The sequence below is a fragment of the Aphis gossypii genome, chromosome X (assembly GCF_020184175.1).
Source record: "Aphis gossypii isolate Hap1 chromosome X, ASM2018417v2, whole genome shotgun sequence".
Taxonomy (NCBI): Eukaryota; Metazoa; Arthropoda; class Insecta; order Hemiptera; family Aphididae; genus Aphis; species Aphis gossypii.
This window is the reverse complement of record NC_065533.1, coordinates 10,554,542-10,579,384: the sequence shown is the minus strand read 5'-3', so window position 1 is coordinate 10,579,384 and position 24,843 is coordinate 10,554,542. Positions and strand designations below refer to the sequence as shown.

At 24.3% G+C, this 24,843-nt stretch overlaps 2 protein-coding genes and 1 long non-coding RNA gene across 3 annotated transcripts; 1 reads left to right on the top strand and 2 right to left on the bottom strand.

Moving 5' to 3' along the window:
* Nucleotides 1–49: 49 nt before the first annotated feature.
* LOC114128289 (uncharacterized) lies at nucleotides 50–9,513 on the bottom strand. Its single transcript, XM_027992769.2, has 6 exons — nucleotides 8,868–9,513; nucleotides 3,394–3,476; nucleotides 2,317–3,306; nucleotides 1,781–2,006; nucleotides 720–937; nucleotides 50–177 (listed from the first exon to the last, which is right to left on the bottom strand). Exons 1-5 carry the CDS (start codon nucleotides 8,976–8,978, stop codon nucleotides 743–745), a joined length of 1,605 nt encoding a protein of 534 aa, XP_027848570.2. The 5' UTR covers nucleotides 8,979–9,513; the 3' UTR covers nucleotides 50–177; nucleotides 720–742.
* Nucleotides 1,987–8,976, top strand: LOC126552047 (uncharacterized). The gene is made up of 3 exons (XR_007605904.1): nucleotides 1,987–2,081; nucleotides 8,476–8,611; nucleotides 8,884–8,976. It is a non-coding gene; the product is annotated as an uncharacterized LOC126552047 (long non-coding RNA).
* Nucleotides 9,514–10,616: 1,103 nt separating the features above from the next.
* On the bottom strand, nucleotides 10,617–16,910 carry LOC114128287 (dolichyldiphosphatase 1-like). The gene is given in 7 exon segments (XM_050206518.1): nucleotides 10,617–12,117; nucleotides 12,120–12,163; nucleotides 14,437–14,565; nucleotides 15,295–15,393; nucleotides 15,461–15,645; nucleotides 15,712–15,812; nucleotides 16,347–16,910. Coding segments are annotated over 7 exon segments (735 nt in total). The 5' UTR covers nucleotides 16,435–16,910; the 3' UTR covers nucleotides 10,617–12,028.
* Nucleotides 16,911–24,843: the final 7,933 nt, after the last annotated feature.

The following is a 24,843-nucleotide window of genomic DNA, read 5'->3' as shown; positions in this document are numbered from 1 at the left end:
TATGTTTTTAAAACAAATACCACAATATCTAATACATTAAATATGAATGTTCAAATTAAAAAAATATATAATATAATACCTAAAATTAATTAATTTAATTAACATACATGAAATTGGTTAAAAAAAAATAAAACAAAATCAGTCGTAAAATAGTGAAAACGCAGTTGACAGGATTATCTGTAAAACATATTTAAACAAATTAAACATTATTAAAATTAATTAGTTGGTTAGGTTAGGTTACATTGAATAAGTTGATATTAAAATAAAATGTAGAAAGTAGGTAGGTACTAAATTGTCTGAAATTTTAATATTATTTACAGTGGCCAGTATTTAATTATAACCAAATATTATATATTGATATTAATAAAATCAATGGTTATAAATTTATAATAAAATGCATTTGCTAGAATTTATACCTACAAAATAATATTAGTGTTTACAACTTTTATATAATTTAATGCATTTTTAAAATGTTTCCCAAATACTTAAGGCCTAAAGAATAATATTACCTATAAACCCTAAATTAAATTGTAGTAATGAAATATATTAAGAATGATCAAATGAACTATGTCAATATTACAATCATTTTTATGACTGTTAATTCTACTATAAAAATATTTTGTTTAAAATCCAGTAAAAATTAAAAGCATATAGTATTTTTTTGATAAATTACAAAAAAAAAATTACTTTTAATAAAATATGTTAAAATACTGTCTTACATTATTGAGGTAAACTAATTTGATCATTGGTAACGTAAATTACGGACAACACCTTCCCGAAACAAGCTTTTGTTTTGACGTTTGTGTGAATCAATAACTCCATATGATCGTGTGGTTTTTTCAGACTTTGGTTGAGTTTTACTAAAAACCGGAGTTCGGACACTAGATGTAACATTTTGTACTTTTTTTTCAAATTCCAGTTCTAATGCTTTAATTTCCTTTAAACAATGAAATGAAATTGTTTAGTCTTATTAACTTTTTATATTTTATAATAGGTTAAAGTTATATTGTCCATACTACTTAACATCTATTAAACAAAATACTACAAACAAACACCTATTTAAAGACTATGACAAATATTTTATCAAATTTTAAACATTATGAACTACCCATAAAATTAATATTAATTTAGGTAGTAACATTAAAAAAATAATAAATAATTTTAATTAGACTACTTAGTAGAGTAATCAAAAAATTAATTATTTTAAATCAAGAAAGAAAAGAATATCTACGCACGCATAAAATGTTTAATTTGTACTCGTATAGGTATTTCTTTATTCAAGAATAGATTTTTTAAAAATAAAGATACTTAAAAATATATTGAAACATCAGTCCTACATATTTTATAGGTGCTGTAAGTTAGTCCAATAGTTGGTTTTTGCATAATAATTGTGAAATTATAAAAATAATTAATTATAATTTGTTAATGTAGATTGGTTATTGCCTATTATCAATCAACTTTAATTATAAATTTTAAAGATAATAATTTTTTAGAATAATTTAATATAGTACCTAACATAGTTTTTAATTATTATTTATTTTATCTTTTTAAACAGGTATAAATTATACTTATTTTATTTTAAAATACTAGTATATCATAACTCATAATCTTCAAAATATTGTAAACTTTAAATATTAATTCGTAATTTTTATTCTAAAATCATTATAGAACGAGTAATTACTATTCTTTATAAGTATAACAAAAAAATTGGGTAATGGCATCTTTTTTAATTTTGTATTAATTGTTAACATTTTAGCATTGAATATGATATTATAATCACCTGTGTTATGGAATCTATGTCTTTAATAAGCCTCCCTGTGTATTTGATCTTTTGTTTTTCATTGTAATGTCCCCAAGATTTGGCATATGCTTCTAAAAGTTCACTCTTTTCGATTTCAATTTGTTTGGTCTCAATTTCCAATTGTTTGCATTTGAGCTGATACTCGGTCAATTCATTTTCAAGATGATACAAATCTGTTTTCAACTGTTTATTATCTTTGTCATAACTAAATGAACAAAAATCAAAACATCATAATATAAGAAATTAATAAAATAAAAAATATACTAAATAACTCTAAAAGGTTAGTAAATATTTTAAGTAAACCCAATTTAAGTCTCCTACACATATAAATATAGGATATTTTAACCAATTTTATACAAATCAAATTTTAAACTTAAACTTGTTATTATATTATTTATATTCTACTGAATTTTATTGTTTGTATATACTAAATTACATTTCTTATATATTAACAATTATAAAGGTTAACTTAAATACCTAGTAAATATCTATGTACAATACAAAAATCAATTAACCTGTGGTATTCTATTTGAAGATCTTCTAATTCTTGATCGATGTCTTGAGCTCTTTGAGTTTGTATCACTATTTCTTGACTAGTATCCATTTCATCCCAATGTTGTTGAATCATTGATTCATTTTGATTTAACAATTCTTCTTTTTTTTCCACTACTTCAATTTCTGTTAAAGTTTTTAGTTCGAGCTCTTTCTTATTATTTTCCATTTCATCAAGTTGTAACTGCAAACCAATTTTTTGCATATTAAGTGAAATTATTTTATTTGTCAGATACTGATGTTTCTGAAACAATTCCTTAACTAATTCCCATAGGCTAATCATATCATTTAAATTATGTTCACTGCTCTGAGAGATTTTCAACAAACCAATATTTTCAACGGCAGAATTACAATCAAGTGGTACATTGAATTGAAAATGTTGTAGATTGTAAATAGTTTGTTTTATTGTGTTATTAAAGTCATTTTCGTTCATCAATGCATAAGATAGTTCTTTGATGGTAGCTTTCTCAATGATACTGATACATTTATCACAATCAGATTTTAGTTGTTTGACTGCTTTAACTAATGGACAGTTGTCTTCCAAGTTAGACAAACATGAATGTAGTTTATCCTGATTAGACTTAAAAATAGATATTTTATCCAAAATACCACTGACAAGCAACATACTTTTGTAAAGAATGTTTGGTGCATGTTCTTCGCAAAATTGCTGCATCATATCACGCTTCCACTTGGTTTCATTAAGTGCTGTCGTAAGTGAGTTAATAATTTTCAATTTTTCCGAGTTGTACAGTTGCAAGTTTTCAATCTTGATTGTTTTCAATTCAATATCTTCTTCCAGCTGTACTACTTGACTTAATAAACTGTCAACAACATCTTGGAAATGTTTCCTTTCTACTAATATGTTTTCACTAATGAGCTCCATGTTTTCTTCTAACGTAATCTCTTTGTTTTTCAAATATTGTAAACCATTTAAACGAATAAATCTAGAATCACTAAAAAACAATAATTATAAGTTAAAATGATTTACTTTCAAAACTATTTAATGATATCTAAAATATTATTATATAAACTTTACAAACCTGTAAGAACATTGTGTCTTTAAGAAATCAAATGATAATTGTCTTAGTTCTGGTGTTAAGGTTAGCTTTTTTTTTCCAGAAGACTAAAAAAATTGAAGAAATGTAAATTAATATAAAATTGTAATATATTTATGATTTTATAATTTTTTCAATGCACAGAAGCAATGAATTCTAATAAAATATAGGTATATACTATTATATCTTTTTAAATAGGTACTAAAAAAAATATAATTATGTCTCATGATATTATTAGTCTATTACCTAGAATAAAATATATATTTTACAAACACATAATACAATTTTAGTTATATTACATTAGTTATGTATATTACCTACTTGGTAAATATTTAATAGGTATGCTTTATATGGACTAATCTAATTATTTTTTTATTTTTATAAACAGACTATTTACTTGTGGATAAAGTTATTATTTATCAATTTAATAATATTAAATTTAAATACAAGATTTAGTTTAGAGTATTAATTTGATAAATTTTTACAATAGATAAATAAATAACTAAAATACTTTATGATGAAGTGAATCATCTACCTGTGTCTTTATCATTTGTCATAATAAAAAAGTAGTATTATAACTGAAAGATTATTAAATGGTATTGAAAAATAAATATTTATAACCTTTTAAATGATAGTTTTTTGATTAAATTATTGAAATTTGCTAATTTGTATAATAAATTAATACTAAACATTAGTAATATCTTTAAAACTATTCACTATTGGTATTTTGTGAATACCTACCTAAGGTTTAAATTTATTTGCAATTTGAATATTTTACTGTTTGGTTGTACCATGTACTAAGAAGCACAAAATGTTTTTCACTAAACGACGATTAAAAAATTCTATATAGTTGTGAATAAGTGACTTTTAAAGATTTTATAGTTTGTAAGTAAAACATATTTAAAATTGTAAAGTTGTATTTTATCTTTTGATGACATGTAGCACTATTTTGTACTTAAATTAAAATTTTACAATTTTGAGAAAATAGAAATTTTTTTAAGTAAGGCAGTAGAATCATAAGATATGAATGTATAGTAAAATTATTATTTTATACTATATTATTTTTTCAACATCTTACAATATTTTTACACTATTGTTTTTCGGGTATTACAATAGGATGATATAGGTACAATAAAACATGAATAAATTAACAAAGCTGTGCTTTGTTAGTCGTTTTTAATTAATTCAATTTTAATACTAATTTTTTTTTAATAACATGTTTTAACGAGGTAATTTCACCACATTTGGTAATTTTAAAAAGAAACATTTTCTTTAACATCACAGACCGATCGCCAATTTTCACATTGACCTAACCTAATGAAGAGAAGCCGCAAGAACTGTTGAAAGAGATATTTTCTATAGGTACTGAATGGAATAGAGAATACACTTGAAAATACTAAATACGTGAAATTTCATTAGGTTCTGAAAGAATATTATTTACTATTTGTTAGAAGGATTACAGAAGACTAAATTCCGACGAATACCTATTAAACATCGGTTATTGCTAAGAGGTGTGACAATATTTTAGTCAAGAGGCGTTCGCGTCATACGTAGTTGAAGCCGATGGTGGTTTAAATAATGCTATTTCGAAGAAGAAAGCATCAATGAAGACTGTTTGAAAATCTAAAAAACAATGATAAAAAACGTAATCGAAGGTTTAATGCTATGTAAGGGTGGAAATATAAATAATATAGAAAATAATCAAGAAAAAATAGAACAAATGGAAATAAGTTTTAATATAACAATTTACAAAGGAGGTAGGTACACATATGTGGTTCGTAAAGAGTAAAGACGTATACTTATTATTTACGTATATCAATTATAAAACCATGGTTGTCTGAATTCAATAAATTATAGATAATATTATATTATATTTCTATTTTCCATTTTAGATTCTGAACGGAGTGATGAATGTATTGATTTTACAATGTGTGTTTTTTTTTTATTTTTGTGTCTATCATCACGTTTTGGAGCAGTAAAAGTGCTTCGATTTTTAGACTCAGCCCCGTTTCTGATAGGAAAGTGAATCTAGTTACTAGGTAATATATATATATATATCTAGTACTTTGGGGTCAAAAGTAAGAAAATTCCAATAGTTTTCAAAAGCGTCAGGAAAATCCTAAAAAAGTAACAGAAAAACAGGAATTTTTACGCAAAATATTCAAACATTTTAATTTTCTGTTAGTCTATTAGCTTTCAAAACTATACTTTTTCGAAAATTGTTTTTTAATTATTAATACCTATTAGCTACTTACTAGTGAGTAATGAGTAAATTCATCCAAATAGAAAATTATTTGCTTTACAAATCAAGCAGCCTAAATAGACATTTAAAAATAATTATTTTTAAGATTATATATACGTAAGTGGTATTGTGGTATGTAAAAATGATGTATACCTATATTATTTGAACACAGAAATAAAAAATGTAACAAGTGGGTATCTATACCGATCTACTGGTGAGTTAAGTGTCGTAAGTGGGTTAATGTAATAGATAGATGTAGGTAGGAATTTTAAATTTAAATTTATATAATAATGAATTGATCTAGCATTGACCATTGTATACGAAAAATGATTTTGAATGGAAACGGTCAACAATAATAGCTCATATTACTAATTATATTTTATGTTATTTTTGATATTGCTAGTAGGTAAAGTAATTTATTTTACTATTAGTAATAAAAGGTTGACTTAATTTTAATTTTTTGTTGAAAGAATTACATTTGAAAATATCATTGTATTTAAAATATAATAATCATGATAATAGTATAGCTATTAGTATAGGTACTACAAAATATTAAAAATTGTTATTTTACGGTTGGATATTCGATATATAATAATTTGGACTTCGAGCATGTAAAAAAATTTAATTTAATTTTTGGTTAATTTTTTTTTTTAATATAGGTTAAAAAATATATAAAAGAACTTTTTACGAATTTTCATAACTACAAAATAGTTTGAAGATTTTTATGATTTTATACGAATTTTGTTGACATTTTAAATTTAAATGCTAATATTATTTGATTGTTAAATGAACAACTTTTGAAGAATCTTGTATTCAATTTTCAAACATTTTTAAGATAATTTTTTATCAAAATTAAAAAAAAAAGTTTAAAAAAAACTATGAAAAATTATATTGTACATAGTAAATGGCTAATTAAACATTTTCTGAAAATTTCAAGTATTTTAAGTACCTACGATTATATTTTTCGAGTTATAGGTACTTACCAAAAACCAATATGTTGTCAACTGGATTTGCGAAAAAATTCTATTTTGCTTAAAGTAGTTTCCAGCAGTTTTCAAAAAAAAATTGATTTTTTTTATATGTTTGTAACTTAAAATCGAATCACTGTAAATAGGTACTTGAAATTTTCACTAAATGTTTATAAAAGCGTTATCTATACACGATTAATTTTTCAAAATATTCTAGGTTTTTTCGAGATATTTAACTGAAATTTTCGATTTTTTTTTAAATGTCGATAAAAAATTTTTGAATGGCCTCAACAACTTAAAAATGTAATTCAAGGTTTCTTGTAAGTTGTTTTTATTGTAGTTAAAAAAAAATAAAAAATCGTTTAATCGTTAATTACAATTTTTTTTTATAAGCGTTTAAAGTTTAAAATTTTACGACATATTATGTAAAATGTTGAAAATTTGCATGTAATTTCATATTTTAAAATTCATAAAATGTTTAGTTTATACTATATACATCTAAGACTAAAAATTCACACAAAGTTTACCATAAGTTTTCCTTAAAATAGGTATAGAGTAAACTCGAGCATCATTAATTATTATAGAAAAAAATGTTATGAGCGTTTTATTTTTAAATTTATCGCATTACGATAACAATTTATCCTTAAACGATTTTAAATATTTGTTATTATTATAAAAGTATAAGTCGTAGATACTTGGAACTTTCACCAGTTGTTTAAGTTAGCATTTTCTATGTATGATTTAATTCTAGGTCATTAAAAATTTAAAACATAAATCACCTTTTTCACCACCCAGTGGAAAATATAAAAATATCGATCTTTAGTAAATTAAATTAATACAAATTATAAATGAATTTACTGAACTTTAGAAGTTTAAACGATTATAGGCACCTAACTAACTAGCAAAATCAAAATTGATTAATATTAAATTACCCATTAGTTTCGACAGAAAAAAATAGATTAGAATCCGTTAGAAAAAATGGTCGTTTTTCTTGTGAGCACAGCTGTTTAAAAATGTTGAAATTTAGATTAAAAAAATTGCCTAGAAAAAAACGTCTTTTTTCGTTTTTTTATCGATCCATAATCATGAGAAAACCATGCACCACAAAAAAATTAGATACACCTTGTACAAATAATATAGAAACGAAACACTATAAGTGTTTATCTAATTAGTTAACACATCAATCGGTTCATTTGCACATATACCTACATAAATTAATTTATTAAAATAAACAAAAACGGAAATGAATAAAAAATTAATCTACTGTAAATAATTATTGAATGTAAGCTAATAAACCATTATAAAAACTTAACCATCAAACAACATAATAACATACGTTCAATAAATTATTTCTTCAGACGTAACAAAATTACATTATAATAATATAATTTACAAAATGTTAATAATTTTGTCAGGATTTTAATCTTTTTAGGTATTGATATTAAACTTTTTGATTAACGTGCCTAAATTATAAATATATTTCCAATCACTATTTACCAAGAGGATTTCACCATTGAAATTTATTTTTTATTTTTTTATTTTTAATTAATTTTTCACCATTGCGTTTAGCTGAACTGCCAAACCCATTTTGTATTAGTACCTACGTTTCCTCATTAGCTCTAAAAGTTATATTTTTTTCAAAATAAGAATTAATATTATAAATTTAATAAAGTAGTTAAATATTAATTATAATAAATTATAAATATACCTAGGTATTAATTATTATTTAAAATGTGTATCTACTCATAACTCGCTAATTATAAATTTGAATAATTTTGATTAAAGATCAATTCGCTTTAATGTTAATGTTAATAAAACAAAATCGTTTCGGCTGAATGTAATTTTTTTACGTTGTAGGTACATTTGTAAGACTGAGACAACAGGCGTGTGGACCGTGTGGCGTCACAATGTCAACGGTAAATCTCCGGGTAAATCTAATTGATAATAATTATTATATTTAGAGATATTGGTCGAACTTCGGAATCACAGCTAGGTACGTAAAAATATTCTTTCAAAATATTTAAGATAATATTATTATAATAATGAATTAATATGATCATATGTATTATGATACTTACAACACTTGATTAAATATGGGTTTTGTGCTGTAAGCAGACGTTAGGTTATAGGTACCTATATATGGCACTTGGTTATATTAAACTTAAAGTTTAAAACGTCAAACGGGTTAGGTATTAATTATGGAAATATTGGAAACTCGATAGGTCTTTATTATTTTTTTTTTATTTTACCTGGTCGTTTTTGCAGGACGGCCGATCCGAATAATCGTTCTCGACTGCCAACGTCGTGTTGTCGCAATCATCGTAAATCGCAGCCGCTGCGGAGTTATCCAGACTCGACATCGTGTTATGGTATATTAATCGACGCGGAACAAACCTATTATACGTATCAATCAGCGGTTTAACATAAATCGCAAGACACAAAACAGATTTATCGGTACGACATCAAACTATGGCGATTATGCCGTTCGATCGATTTTATTCCGTCAGAAACGCGTTATGTATAAAATATTATTATAATATTGAGTAAGCGTGGATTATTATTTTGTCGACGGACCGACGACTACAACGGGTAATAAATAATCAATATTATAATGTATAATATTATGCACGATAATACACTATGTACGCATATAATATAATATCTTATAAATATTTATATATATATATATAATATTATATGCACTTAGATACTATGGTAGAATAATAATATTAATAATGTGTTTTTGACGAAATTCGAATAATTATTGACATTTGCACGGCGATTCTCGGTAACTGACTAACGGGCGAAACGTTTCGCGGAGAAAGTAATAAATATAATAATAATATTATTTTATCGGTACTATAAAGCCGTTGTCGTTTCAGTTGGAAACCCCATCGCAGTATCGCACGGCCACACGCAATCGTCTAATATTAGATAGATACTTGTGCAGCGGACAGATTATCGAGATTACTGGCGAAGGCAACAGCGATAATATTATTATTACTAGGTAATCGTAATCTTACACGAGTCGGTCGCGACATTACGACGTGAAAACGATTTAACGATATTTTAATAATAATATCATCGTGTGTACCTATCGTCGTAAATTACATAATAATATTCGTAATCGTCTGTATAATAATTATTATTATTTATTAGTCAAAGGAAGGCGAGCCGTGATGTACAGGCGCTAAATTAGGCAACTAAATTTACAGATGAACGATCAGTAGTTGAGCCATGATAGTCGAAAATCGCAAGGGCGAGTGCCGAGTACAATGAATTCTTGAAGTAGTAGTAGTGAGTAGTGAATAGTGATAGTGACCTTTGATGGAGGTTTCTCTTGTAACAAATTAGAAGAACTAATAGGTACGTTTTAGAGGTAAAAATTGAAAATTCTGTTTATTGAAGATCTACCTATCTAATTATTTCATAGTTAACATTTTTAATTTTTCAATATAATATCTAAAGATTTAACGTTTAACGCGCATAGAAGCCGAATAGTTCATGCTCTCTACTGTAAATATGCTCTTAATCGATTCGTTAGAAATTAAAATTATTAAAAATAGTATAAACTATTAAATTCAAATTTTAAAAATGTAATATTATTATAAATTAAAAAAAAATATGTTAAATTACAAAGGAGGCCTAACTCTGAAATATCTTTTAAAAGAGCTTGAAATACATCTGTTTTCTGAGAAGTGTTCTCCACATAATTTCAGCTAAATAGGACTCCAAAAAATTCCTATTAGTTTTACGGCGCGGCGTTTTTTATTTCCCCATTTTGCAGAACCCCATAACCTTTCTGTACGTACGTATTAAACGTAGATATTTCAAAAATATTTCCTAAAATATCTATCACGAGTTAAACACGATAATTGTAGGAACAGCGTAATATATCTATTCAGCGGGGCGATACATTTTTTACGAGGCACTGGCGTATCAATAAAAATTACATATTAAGTATGTTTAGAACATTAAAAAAATAATAATAATAAAAATTGAGCTTAAAAGAAAATAGTTTACCTTAGGTTTATTTATTTTTATTGATTTCATAAATCATAATATGTTGCTGTTGACATAATATTTTATTAAAAATAGAATATAGCTATCTTAATCAACGGGTTGATTCAAAATATCTTTTACATAGGTTCTATAGTTCTTACTTAATTCTTTTTGAACTGGTGATAAGGAAACTGTTTTTACAGTGTTTTCTTAATATACACAGGTAAATTTACTATTAGTTATAATTCATATTATTGCATTATTATGCATAATCATCTTTACCATTAAATGTAATAAAATACAAGTAATACAATGTTGACCTTGTATGAGACTTATTAAATAATAATCTTCTATACTTAATACATTTTCAATTTAATTAATAAAAACATTTAATTTAAAAACACTTATATTATGTACTTTAAAAATTATATTATATTTAATCATATAAACGTCAACGTATACTATACAGAGAAAATAATAAATTATAAATAAAACATTTTAATTTAATATAGAAAGTACAATTTAAACATTGACTATTCTTAAAAAGTGATTACCCACTCTTCTCTTAAATACTATAAATTAATGTAGATAATCAACAATTTATTACTGTACATTTTTAACTCTATTACTCTAACCTAATATTGCATATATGAATACATTCAAAAAAGTAACACAGTTAAACATATTATGTACATATATTATATTATTTTATATTATACATATATATTTACTTTAGTATACTATCAAAAATTGAAATTGAAAATAATGTTATTGATTGTAGTGTTAGACTATTCAGTATTGAAATGTGAATTGAACCAAATTAAAATAGATAAATCTAGAATTTAATTTTAAAGTTTAACTCAGTTTTACAAAATATAGAATAAAATTAATTAGTTACTAGTTGAATGTATTCAATCATATAATAATAAAATAAATAACAGAACATTTGAAATAATTGAAATACAGTTTTGTACTTGTGCAAGTTATTTTTATGTTAAAATAAATAATATTGTATTTATTGTGTGCATACTATTCAAAATTAACACACTAATGCTAGGTCACACGAACAATTGATTAATTTAGTGTTTTAAAAAACTTAATGGACTAATTATAGGCCAATAAATAATGTTTAAGGGACAATCAAACTATAGATTTATTAAATGTTTAGTGATTGTTCATGCAACCTGATATAAAGATTTTAAATAAATCAATCATTGTACAAACAGTCAAATAGTATGAGATATTATCAATTATAAATGATAAATTATAGAGCTATTATAATCATACTTAAACAAGCATTATACTTGATAAAAATAACAGTATATCATGTATTTACCATTTCAAATGGTTATAAATACTTGGACAGGTCAGTTATATTGTTATTATTTTAATCCTTTTAAAATATTAGTCATTGAGATTTTGCAGAAATCGATTTTCGGCGCCTGGCTCTAGCTCCTGCTTCATGACGAATATTTGTATATTCAAACCATAAGACATGGGAATTAATGTAGTATCTCTTAACAAAAACAGTTCTGATATTTTCCTAAAATAATAATAAACATTATTGTAACAAATATTTAAATACTTAATTAATAACACACTAAAGCATAGTTTTACCCGTATTACCAAAAGAAGAAAATAAATCAACCAAGAAAATTAAAAATGTTCATTCAATATTGCACACACATTGTTATATAGTGTATTAAAAAGATAGAAAACTATTAAACGCAGTTTTCAATCATTTTAGACCACTAGTACAAGCAATAGCGAAGCGCGAATTATCTAACCTAATTTATTTAAATAAGGGATTTTGTATTATAATTTGTTCATAACATATTAATTCATTTTGAATGTGATAACATTAAGTTAATTTTTTCAGATAATGGACGCTCTATTATATACAATAAAAATAATAAGGCAAATTAGAATTAAAAAAAAATAACAGTTTTTAATTTATTTATTAAATAAAAAGAGCATAATTGGTTATAATTTATGTGATATAAATAATTTAATGCAAGTAGCATTGTATATTGATAAATAATTTATTGAATTACAAACCAAGAAAAATAGTTAATACAGTTTAAATATGTTCAAATTAGTTTTAAATATTATAATACTGGTTATTTTAAATTTACTTTATGGATAAACTATACAATATTATGATATTAAATTATAGGTTATTATTGTAAGTTTTAAGAAGTATTTGTATAAAAGAAAAAATGTACATTTTTGCTTGATTATTAAATAATTTTTAAATATTGTTAATAGTTTGACTTGCAGAGAATATGGCTTAACCTATTAACATTCAAATGTTGAAAGTTATATTTTAAAATTAGATATTTTCATTTTAATGAATATCTCTCACTACTTTTCTTAGCATTATAATTATTATTTTAGCATTTTTTATCAAATAAAAAAAGAGGTTTGGAATTTATATTCATAAAAAAATGATAAAATATGAGTTTATACACTAAATATCCAGTAAAATATACTCATGAATCATATATATATATTTTTTTAAAATAAATTATGATTTTGATTTTAAATTAAAATAAACAAGTTGCAACAAAGTTTATTAATTAATCTACACCTTATTATAATTTTCAAAACAATAATACATAAATCATAGTGATATAGAGAAAAAAAATATGGTATAAATTCACAATGACTGGATAGGTAGACGTTGAATTAATATTTTTAGCTCCTACTGAATTGGAAGTCTTAATTAAAATCTTTTCTTTTTTTTTCAAAATTGTAGGTAAAGTTTTTGTTTATCAACTTACAAAATAGTGTAACATACCGTACAAAGTTTAAAGAAGAATTATAAAATATGTTCTAAAAACTGTAAAATGTTGAAGTATACTTAATTTTTTTTTTGTATTTTTTCACTATTTCATGAAACAAATTTTATGCTTATTTAGCATATAGTAGGATAGACTAGTAAAAATATGAAAATAGTTATACATTATAAACCAAAAAATAAACAAATATGATCATAAATTATTATTTTCATATTTAATCCATAATATTATTTTTTATTTATTTTATAAAATTCACTAAAATAATACTCAAGATTTTTAATGCATCATAATCTAGATGCATTTTTAATAATTTCATTCAAAGTATATAAATATATTAATTTTATTATTAAGGTTTTTATTTTTTTTGTTTGTTGGTTTATGACTGAAAAAAAACTTATATTTTACTTAATAGTTAATATAAATCGTAAACAATATATACATTGTTTACATATCTTAACTTAATTAATTTACATTATTTATTGGTAATGATTCATTACTTTAAAGAAATAAATAATATTTATTATAAATAAATCATTTTTTTTTAAAATATAACTTTATTATAATATGTCTACGAAAAAGATTTTAGTATGTATAATGCTTGTGTCATTCAATTCTGAACTTTGGTGACAAAACAAGTAGATGACATTAAACACATTTTTGAATGGCTTAATATGGTTTAATATTTAAATGTATCATTTAAAATTATTTAATATCATAATAAGTGCTAATGAATGTGTGGATAGGTGAAATATTTCAAAGCAAAACAAACAAAAAATATCTTAGCACTTTATAGAACTCAAGTATCAAGGCCGAAGCAAATTAATAATTATAATAAATTAAACTAATGTTGGATACAGTAGTAGAATCCATACTCCAGAATGAACATACTGAGGATATGTCTATAATTTTTACAAAAAAAATTACTAGTGTTATTTTATATAAAACATTCAGTAAATAAATATATTTTTTAATTTGAAAAAATTATATAAAATGAAAAATATATTATTTAACATACCATGATATAACTGTTGGAAAATAGGGAGTCAGTACCACATTAATTATGGTAAACCAAACAGTACCTATAATAATACCAAATAGTGCTCCATATATTACTTGCTTCCATGTATGATATTGTAGAAATATTCTAAAACAGTAAAACCATTATTATATTGGTAATAATAAAAACATGTTAAGATATTATTTAATAAGAATCATTAAGTTAAACATACATATTTCACTGCACCAATCATGAAATGGATTATTATTTAAAATCTACCTATAATTGTTATAAATTTTTTTTTTGAAAAATTGTAAAAGTAATTAAAAATTATGGTAACAAACATGTATATCTTCTGTTCCAAATAAGAAGACTCGTGTTTCACGCTAACAAACCATATGCCATATCAGCTGATGAGACGACTGCGGCATGATGGTAGGCGATTTACTCTGATAGGTTAGGAACATCTTTTTATTTGGAACAGAGTATAGTAACAACATGTTAGAAAGGTATCATAATTAAGGGACAGTGGAGATGGCATATAACCTATTCTATCGGTTTAAAAAATGTAGGAATTTATTGTTTTATATTCTTGAATTTATTTGTTATACTATTAAGAGATTGATAATCATACAGTAGTATGTATTCTAATATTTAGCTTCAAAGGTATTTATAAGAACGTATTGTACTTATTGGTCTTAAATAAAATATGAGTAATGATATTTATTTTAATGATAATATTATCAAATAATAAAATAACTAATAAGAGTTACGTAACTATCAATTTAATAATATATGTATATATATATATTCTAAGCTTAAAGTTTCTGTTTTCTCATGAATTAAAAAAATATAATTTAATAGTGGTCTAAATACCTGCTATAAGAAACTATACAGGCAATAGCAATACATGATGCAGCTCCAGCAACTTTCCAGAAGAACTCTTTAAATGCCTTGTTATTAGCATACTGTAACCTAAGCAAATGCAATTTATAATGTTCACATTTTAAATAATTATTTATAATATTTATTGGAAATATACCTTATAAAAGTAAAGTATAACATGTATGATGCAAAAAACCACATAAATTGAGAATGAGACGAAGGCATGCCATATTCCGAGTACAATAGATTTGTATTTCTTGCTAAGGGTCTAGGTTCACGTAATATATGTTTTAGAACTGTATTGCATATCTCATTAAGTAACACACCAATGAAAAAAGTTATCTAAAAATAAAAATGTCTATTAGCAAAATATAAGTAATGATAATTTTAATTTAAATGTCTACTTACCGTGTGTAAATCACGACGAAATAGAATTAATGAAACAAAACCAGATAGAATCACAAAGGGTGTCAAACTAAACAGTGCCAATAATTTTCCAAATACATCTCCTTAAACATAAAAAGAAAAATCATCAGAAAGGTAGGTAGGTACTATTCACATTATAATATTTATTTTTGATTAATAAGGATAAAAGTAAATTTAAAAACGAAAATATAATTAATTATGGATTAATATATATTTAAAATGCTAGGAAATCACAAAATTATAAAAATCAATGAATTATTTTGAGTAAAAAATATTAGGTATAATTGAATAAGAATTTTTTTTTTTTGCTTACATTGTTGCTAAGTTTATTACCGTAGTATAAAATGTTCAAATGTTAATAAGTTCAAGTTAACTAAGTAGTTTTATTTACACTTTTGTGACTTGGCTTCTCTATAACAATAACTCAGAGTAAAAGAATTCTTAAAGGACAAAAAACTAAATAATTTAAGTTCAATGTAGTCAAACAGAATAGTAACAGAAGTATTGAGTTTAATATCTGTAACAGTAATTGGACATTTAAAACATTTACTAAGATATTAAGTAAACATTTACATGACCAGTAAGTGTGGTTTACAATTACTATTTAAGTCACTCACCCTTTGGATATTCAACAAACGTCAAAGACAATGGTACCCAGTCAACAGATTGATCATACCCGCTACTGTTAGAAACAATTGAGTCCATACTTAAAAAGAAAAAAGGACTACTGTAGCATGGCTTTTTCTACATGATAACTACTAAGTACTAACGATATAATATTAAGTTCTCAGTGGAACGTTTACAAACTGTTAGACGACCAGAGTAATTTGGATGTTTGAAAGGTAAACAGTACACAAGGCGTACTAAAATACTTGACCGTTTATGCAAACAAAAATTAATAAAATAAAAATGATGAGACTGCGAGAAAAAAGATTAATTTAATAGGCATGAGTTGCGAATGATCCGCGCGTTGTTCAAATGTCCTTCTTCAATCCCTTCGTACAGTTTCTAGTCGTTCGCACATAAATGTATATCGTAGGTAATATTATAGTATCATATTATTATTATGATGTCATAACACCGAATTCACCGAAGACGTTAGATTAATTTTCAAAATTAAATTATTATAATAAATTTAACAAGTAACTATTTACTTATCAAAACATTATTATGTCACATATTTTGAACGATCAAAAGATGATAAGAAAATGCCAGCTGTATGAATGATAACAATGTTAACATTATAAACAATATATCTACATCAAAAAAATATCTATAATATTTAAAAAAAATATTATATAATAATAATATAAGTATCTTATAATATCTATAATATTATATTAATGTGCCTGTGACGAATAATATGTTAAATCAGAAGTGGTCTGATTTATTTTGTCATATACTCATACCTAATAATTGGACAGTGGGAGTTTATCTTTTGTATTACCAAACACAAACTTGAGTTCTCAAGACTTAATTACAAGAGTAGTAGAGTTTAGACTTCACTACTTCAGGATCTAGGAGGAGGAGGTATACCGGTTAGAACGGTGTAGACGTACCTATGCAGGATTTTAAATCGTGGCAATGGGGCGCAAACGGGGTTCTGATTAGATTTCTTTTTTGAGTGTTTGCATGTATCAAGTGATAAAAACGTATTTCGTTTTAATAGAAATTGTAATAATAACTGTCATTTGGATTTTTGATTATGCATTTTCTTACTTTTGGTGGCTTAATGATTAATAATTAATTTTTATATTACAATTTGATGACCTCAAACATTTTTTAAATTCTATTACGTCGCCCTTCGAAAATATTAATTGACGACTCTTGAATTCTAGATCTATTATACCTAGCTATGTTATTGATACCTACCTATATAGGCTCTTAAGTTACAGGCATAAAATATTAACATATTATTCCAGTACTTATTTATATTGAATATTAAAAAAAAAAAAACAACTGTAGATATCTATACCTACATGTTTTTGTATAAATGCACTTTGTTTGTGTACACAATGCATATAATAATTATCTAATAATATATACTCACTATTCGATAGATCGTGTTTCTTGTTATTCAACGTCATCATAACGTCGACAATAATAATTGTCAATTTCTATAAAACAAGAAAAATAGGTAAATAAATAAAACAATGTATTATTATACACGATTTACTGGTTAATGCTAATTATTACAGGTTAAGTATTCCTTTATATTATAAAGTTAAAATGATCGTATCCAGGATCTCATTGACTGCTACCTACCTCGTATAAATTAACTGTGGATTCAAAAATTTGGTTTGGTACCTAAAAATTCAATAGGCAATATTAAAAAAAAATGCATAATGTAGGTATAGTCTGAAATGTACATTGGAAATTAAAATAATATGGAAGTAGTTGACAGATACTCACCTGTAATATTTTATACACGGTATCTAGCTATATGAGTTAAGCCAATTTCGCAGACGTCTAAAATCCAAATACGTTTCTATGACTTAAGAAACTGTTAGCTACAATTCATCAGAGACCGTTCCATTGTAAAAAAATAAATTCATTTTCCCATAAAGTTCCGTGTGATTGTGGGAAAGTAGCTATAGGTATTGTATTAATTTCCCGTGCGTTGTAAGTTATTAGGTTGATGGAATAATTAATAATTATAGAAAACTTATTTTAACATTGTATAGTCGATAGTCACGTATTATATAATATATATAGTGAATTATACATAGCTAAGCGTCTTTTACAACGATAATTATTGCTCAATAAGTTTTGATTTGTAATCGGTACTAACATTATATTCATAAAAACGTGCATTGTGTACTAAGACGACATATAAGTATATAACTATAAATATATATATTTTTAAATTTTGTGATATTTAAAATTTAAATAGTTTAAAACAGGGCTTGAAACCGATTGAAATAATTTCGGTTTCGGTTTCGATTTTGTATACCAGTCTTTAATTTTTTCGATTTCGGTTTCAATTTTTCAATACCGGTATTAGGAAATTTCGGTTTTGGTTTCGATTTTGTATACCGATTTTGAAATTTTACGATTTTGGTTTCGATTTTGTATACCGATTTCTAAATTTTTTGGTGTCGATTTCGGTTTCAATTTTTCAATACCGGTATTAGGAAATTTCGGTTTTGGTTTCGGTTTTGTATACCGGTTTTTATATATTTCGGTTTTGGTTTCAGTTAAGATTTAGATAAAATTAAAGTTGAAAAAGTTAGGTTACCTAACCTTAACGATAAAAATTAAACAATACTTACCAATTAAAAGAAATATATTCATTACTATTAATAAAACAACTAATAATTTTGCAAATAATGAAATGGTTATCAACATTTTAATCACGATCTCACGGACATATTAATGGAATTTACGTATTTAAAATTTTAAAAACACGTAAATTAAAAAAAAAATTAACGGTTTACAATTTTTTCTTTTTTTGGTTTTGATTTTGATACCGGTTTCCTATTTTTTTACGTTTCGGTTTTGACTTTAATACCGGTATTTAATTATTTTCGGTTTCGGTTTTGATTATGGTTTCGGTTTCGGTTTTAAAACGGTTTATACCGGTTTCTGAAATCGGTTTTAAAAACGGTTTCAAGCCCTGGTTTAAAATATATATTATATTAGTGTATTACGATTACAGAGATTAGACCTACAGGCCACAGATACGAAAATAATTTAAATAAAATGCAAGTAAAAAAAAAAATGATGCAACGTCGAAATGTTATGTTACATCAGAATATTTTAATGTAATATATTTGTATTTTGTTCATTTCAATTACCACTCAAGAAAGAATAATTAGGTAATTTAATTGTATCTATTAAACATTATAAATGATAAACACCAAACATATTTGTATCTTATTTGCTATAGAAAATTAAGTTATACACTTAGGTATATCTATGATTATTTTTATTAATGAGAAAATGGCATACATTTTATGAAAAAAAAAATGTTTTATAAAATTGATCTTAAATCAATAGCAAAGAAACGTTTTATTACAGTTAAGAATTGGTTTGCGATTACCTAATTTACATGCATATCTATAATATGAATAAAACTATTTTATACTACAATATTTTTTTGTTAGGTAGGTGGTGTATAGGTATAATTATCATTTAATGTTATATTTTAACTCGAATACTATCATTACTACATCTTGTGTTAAGATAGTTTAGTTATTATTTACAAGACTACTAACTGTACCTACCTAATTAATCAATTATTATAAATACGTTTTAACCTTAAAATTGAAAACCCTCTTCTCACAAACTTACTTTAAAGTTTAAGATAGGCGAATTAACTCATAGTTGTATTATAAATTACAATATTATGTATATTATGCGTTTTACAATAATTTCTTTTGAGTTGAATACAATTATTATTATTATAATAAAACCTGCAATAGGTAGGTATTATTTAGTTTTATGATCGATAAGCTGATGATCACCTAAACAAATACCGATGAATGACATTGACTAAACTTATCAGCCAACTGTTGAAATATACACAGATTATCAACAATGACTGATGTCCTCTGGAATTATTGACATTATCTAGTCATTATCTACATTGTAGAAATTTCACTTAACATACATAATATATTATAATGTTATATAAAAAAAAGGAAAACGGTAAACATATAGCGACGAAGAGAATATCGAGAATATCATTGGGTGGGGGATTACAGGGTTAGATAGACATACAGGTAGACCATACTATGGTTTGATAGATAAAAAAAGATCGATGGCTGATAATTTTTTATTTATTTTTTAGGAGGACGCGCAAACTCATATTGGCTTATTCGTGGACAAGAAGATGTATTATAGAGGTTTAGCTAGATGTGGTTCTACACTACTATACTTCTGGACTAAAAGCCAATTCGTTTAAGTAAAATGTTATATATTTTTATTTTATTTTACTGTATTCAATATTTTACTAAATATGTTGATTGTATGTATTAGTTTTTACTTTTTACTATAAATCAAGAATTTGGTTTTAGGTTTAGCTAGATGTGGTTTTATGCTACTACACTTTTGGACTAAAAGCCAATTCGTTTAAGTAAAACGTTATATATTTTTATTTTATTTTACTTTATTCAATATTTTACTAAATATTATGTCGATTGTAGGTATTAGTTTTTACTTTTTACTATATATCAAGAATTTGGTTTTGATTTTACAATAAAAAATCATTATATAATATGTTATACATACAGTGATAATTTCCAATGATAAGGTCTGTAACAAATCGTTGTAAATAGGAAGGAACTACACACATTACGTACCTATAGGTATAATATGCCTATATTATACATTTTATGAATGAAAATCGTACGCAGGTTGTAGCCCTTGAACTATAACGAACACTTGGAATAGAATCAATTTTTTGAACAGTAGTTGTTTAATATTTGTGTTAAACACATTTATAAAAAAGTCAAAACGTTTATCTACCTACTTATATTTATATAATATATACCTAATGCATAAAAACCGTAGATATTATAGGTAGGTATCTACCTATTTTTTGAAATGTGTTTTATTTTATAAATTATAGGCACATATACCTAAGTGCCTAAAATTAATTATTATGTAATATAAGATATAAATATTATTGTTTTATTGAATATTTAATTTTGAATAATTCACGTACTTATCTATACAATACTGATGTTGTCTTTACTGTTTCCGGTAAGTAATAGCTTATATTAAAATATTACCGATAATAATAATTTATTACATTTTATAATTATAATAGTTACTATCAATACAGAGTTGTTGATTTTTCATTTTCTTCAAGGTTTTTTCTTAAAAAAGTTGTTTTTACATCAGTACAATATTATTAACTTATTGTGTTACATTTTTATAATCTACAGCACCTGAAAACGTTTTTACAAAAAAAAGCATACAAATTTTAAGAAGTTTAATAGGTATCTCTCTCATTCCATTCACATAATAAAATTGTGAGCAAAATAACTTACCCGCAGTGAAGAAATATAAACAATTATATCTTGCTGTTAGTTGGAAGTGAATATACATTTCTGTACTATTATTAGTAAATACGTATTATAAAATTACTATAGTAAATAGAAACAATTATTTACATGTAGGAATATCACAAACATTAAACTATTACAGTACCTACCTACTATGTATTACTTACTTCTATCGAGTTACTTGTGAATATAATGACGACAATATCTACTGTGATAATACTTAAAATTATGTAAAATAATTTCTTTTTTCTTTTTTTATATTTTAAGAATATTTACGTACTATAGTAGGTAGGCATTTATGTTATACTATTGACATATTATTATACAGTGAACAAAGCAAATGAAATATGTATTAATAGAATATTGTGCATGTTTTATGATAGTATCTATTGAGATACACATCTAAAAGCCGTATAATAATATATTATTTATTGCTACTTCGTTCTCGAATAATGTAGGTCATACACTGTTCAAGAATTTAGTAAATCTTCACCTTATTTATATCTATTTTTCAATCTGTTGTTATGATGGTTTCGTGGTGGAACTAACTTAATGTTAAGCTTTGCACGTGTTATTTTTATATTTCTATCACACCTAAAAGTTCAAAAAGTTATAATTTTATTTCACGATGTTGGACATTTTTAAATAAAATTTTTTTTTACCCATATGTTTTTTATTAATATACGAATTTGGCTATGCACATTTAGGTGAGTGCGTATAAAAAACAATTTCATAGTAGCTGTAATAAATACCAAATCGATACATAATATTATAATATAATTAAGATATAATTAAATGCTTGTAGTTTATAAAAATGGGAAACATATTAATTTTCAGATAATATTGGTTTATGTTTTGTACAATGTACTGAAAGTTTCATACCAATTTTAAATTCTATTTTATGTAGTTCATGTAGAATACAAGGACATAGGTATATAAAATATAATTATATAAATGCTTTTTTTCCATTTGTCATGAATGTGTTAGATGGTTAAACATTAATTTCATTTAAAATGTATTTAATGAGTATACCATGTATTTAGGTATTTATTTTTAGCATAATTTACAATAAATTAAGAATTATATAGGTAATAGTTATTTTAAACATTTAAGTTATTATAATTAATTAAATTTAAAACCATTGAAATTTACTTACTTTGAAAAATTTATGGTGTAAATAATTAATCTACTAATAGTACTAATTAATTAATGCAACTTTTAATAGTATTATTAGTTATGTATTTGTATTTATGTACTGCATTGTAATCTATAACATATCTACTGTAGGTAGTTGAAAATCATGCTCAACTTTTTTTTATATACTGATCATTAGAGCAATTAGGGTGGTGCTCTGGGTACTGGTAATTACTAGTATTTAGGAGAGTGGGACATTTGAGCGTGTTTAGATAATATCGTAGGTTTTGAGTGCAATTTCAATGACCATTTTAAACGCTATAGTGGTTTTATTTGCAGTGTAGATACTATAGATAAGTCCTACAGCCAAAATTAACGTGATTATGAAATATTATGATGAGTTTATAATGTTTACATCTTATGTGTATAACTTTTTATTTTTAGTACGTTTATTGTAATATTTATATTGCACAATGTTTAAATATTATGCGTGTAATTCGTTTAGTTTAAGCATGTCGAGTTTGTAGGCTGTTTAAATAGTCATTACAATTTATTTTCTATTTATCAGATGTTAATGAAGTTTATGATGGATGTGCAAAAAATAATATAACAATAGGAAAAGTGTTTAATCGATAATTGATACAATAAAATTATATGGATTAATTAAAATGTGTTGTCTCCATTTTCAAAATATTTGAGAGTACTTAAAATATCAAATTTGTTTTTAAAAATTTTAATTGTGTGTTATAACCTTTAAGAGTTGAGTGAAATGTCCTATTATCAAACTTATAAAGGTAAGAATATTATTAATCTGTTTTTGCATACGTTATTTTAAAATATTTTAAATTTTAGCAACTTATTATAGTATGTAAAATATTAAAATTTCAAAACTCTCATAACTTCATAATTAAACGTTATTACACAAAATTGAAAGTGCTGAATTCAATTTCATGTGTTGTACCTATATTTATTTGATGAAGACAACATATATTATGCTGCCATGCTGATGTGGCGTCCTCTTAACCACCTCAAATAAATAATACCTTTTATTGTTTTACTGATAAATATAAATAATAATGTTGGTTTATATTATACACAAGATATAAGCCAACAAAATTATTGACTATCATTATTTTTTGTTTTTCAAAGACATTTTTATGTTACGAGAATCGCTAAGTGAGAAATAAAAATAAAATAAGAATCCACGTTCAAATAAAAATGCAAATCAAGTACCTAGGATAATAGTAATGAAAGCGTGTACCCGTCCTCAAATTGGCTTAGAAAGTGAATTCAAATGACTTGTGGTATTAGCTTGTTAGGTATTCACGTTAAAAAGACGGATGGAATATGTACTTATATTTAGAAACAGTAAAATTTACTTAGAAAAACTGAAGTTTAAAAATAAATTGATTTATTTAAATTTTTATTTTGTTTTATTATTTGATCATGATTGATGTATCTACAAGTTGGATGTCGAAAAAATTATGCATTAATTGCTTGGCTATAAATGTTATAATTAATTTGTTTATAAGAAAAACATACGCTTTTATTTTATTGAATTTTTTTTATGAAAATATTATTTTAACATCTTTAGATTTTTTATTTTAATCGTAGTTTTGTTATTAATCTTAAAGATTTTGGCGCATTGACGATTAGTATAGACTATAGATAAATTAAAATTTTTATACACTTCAATAGTTAATAAAATAATAAAAAAAATTATTAGGTATATCGTTAATTGTTTTTTAAATGTATCAAATAAATTGGTTGTTGTTAGAAAGTATTTCCAGAAGTTTTGATGAAGGTTTATTATACATAAATTGTTCTATATATTTTGTACTTTGGGTATTGGGTTGGTAATGGTTATTTAGTATGTTTTAATAATTGTCTGAAATTATTGTGTGGCTGAGTATTCATATAAGTCTGAATTTTAATTTTAATTTTCCCAAGATTACAAGTAGATGGTTAT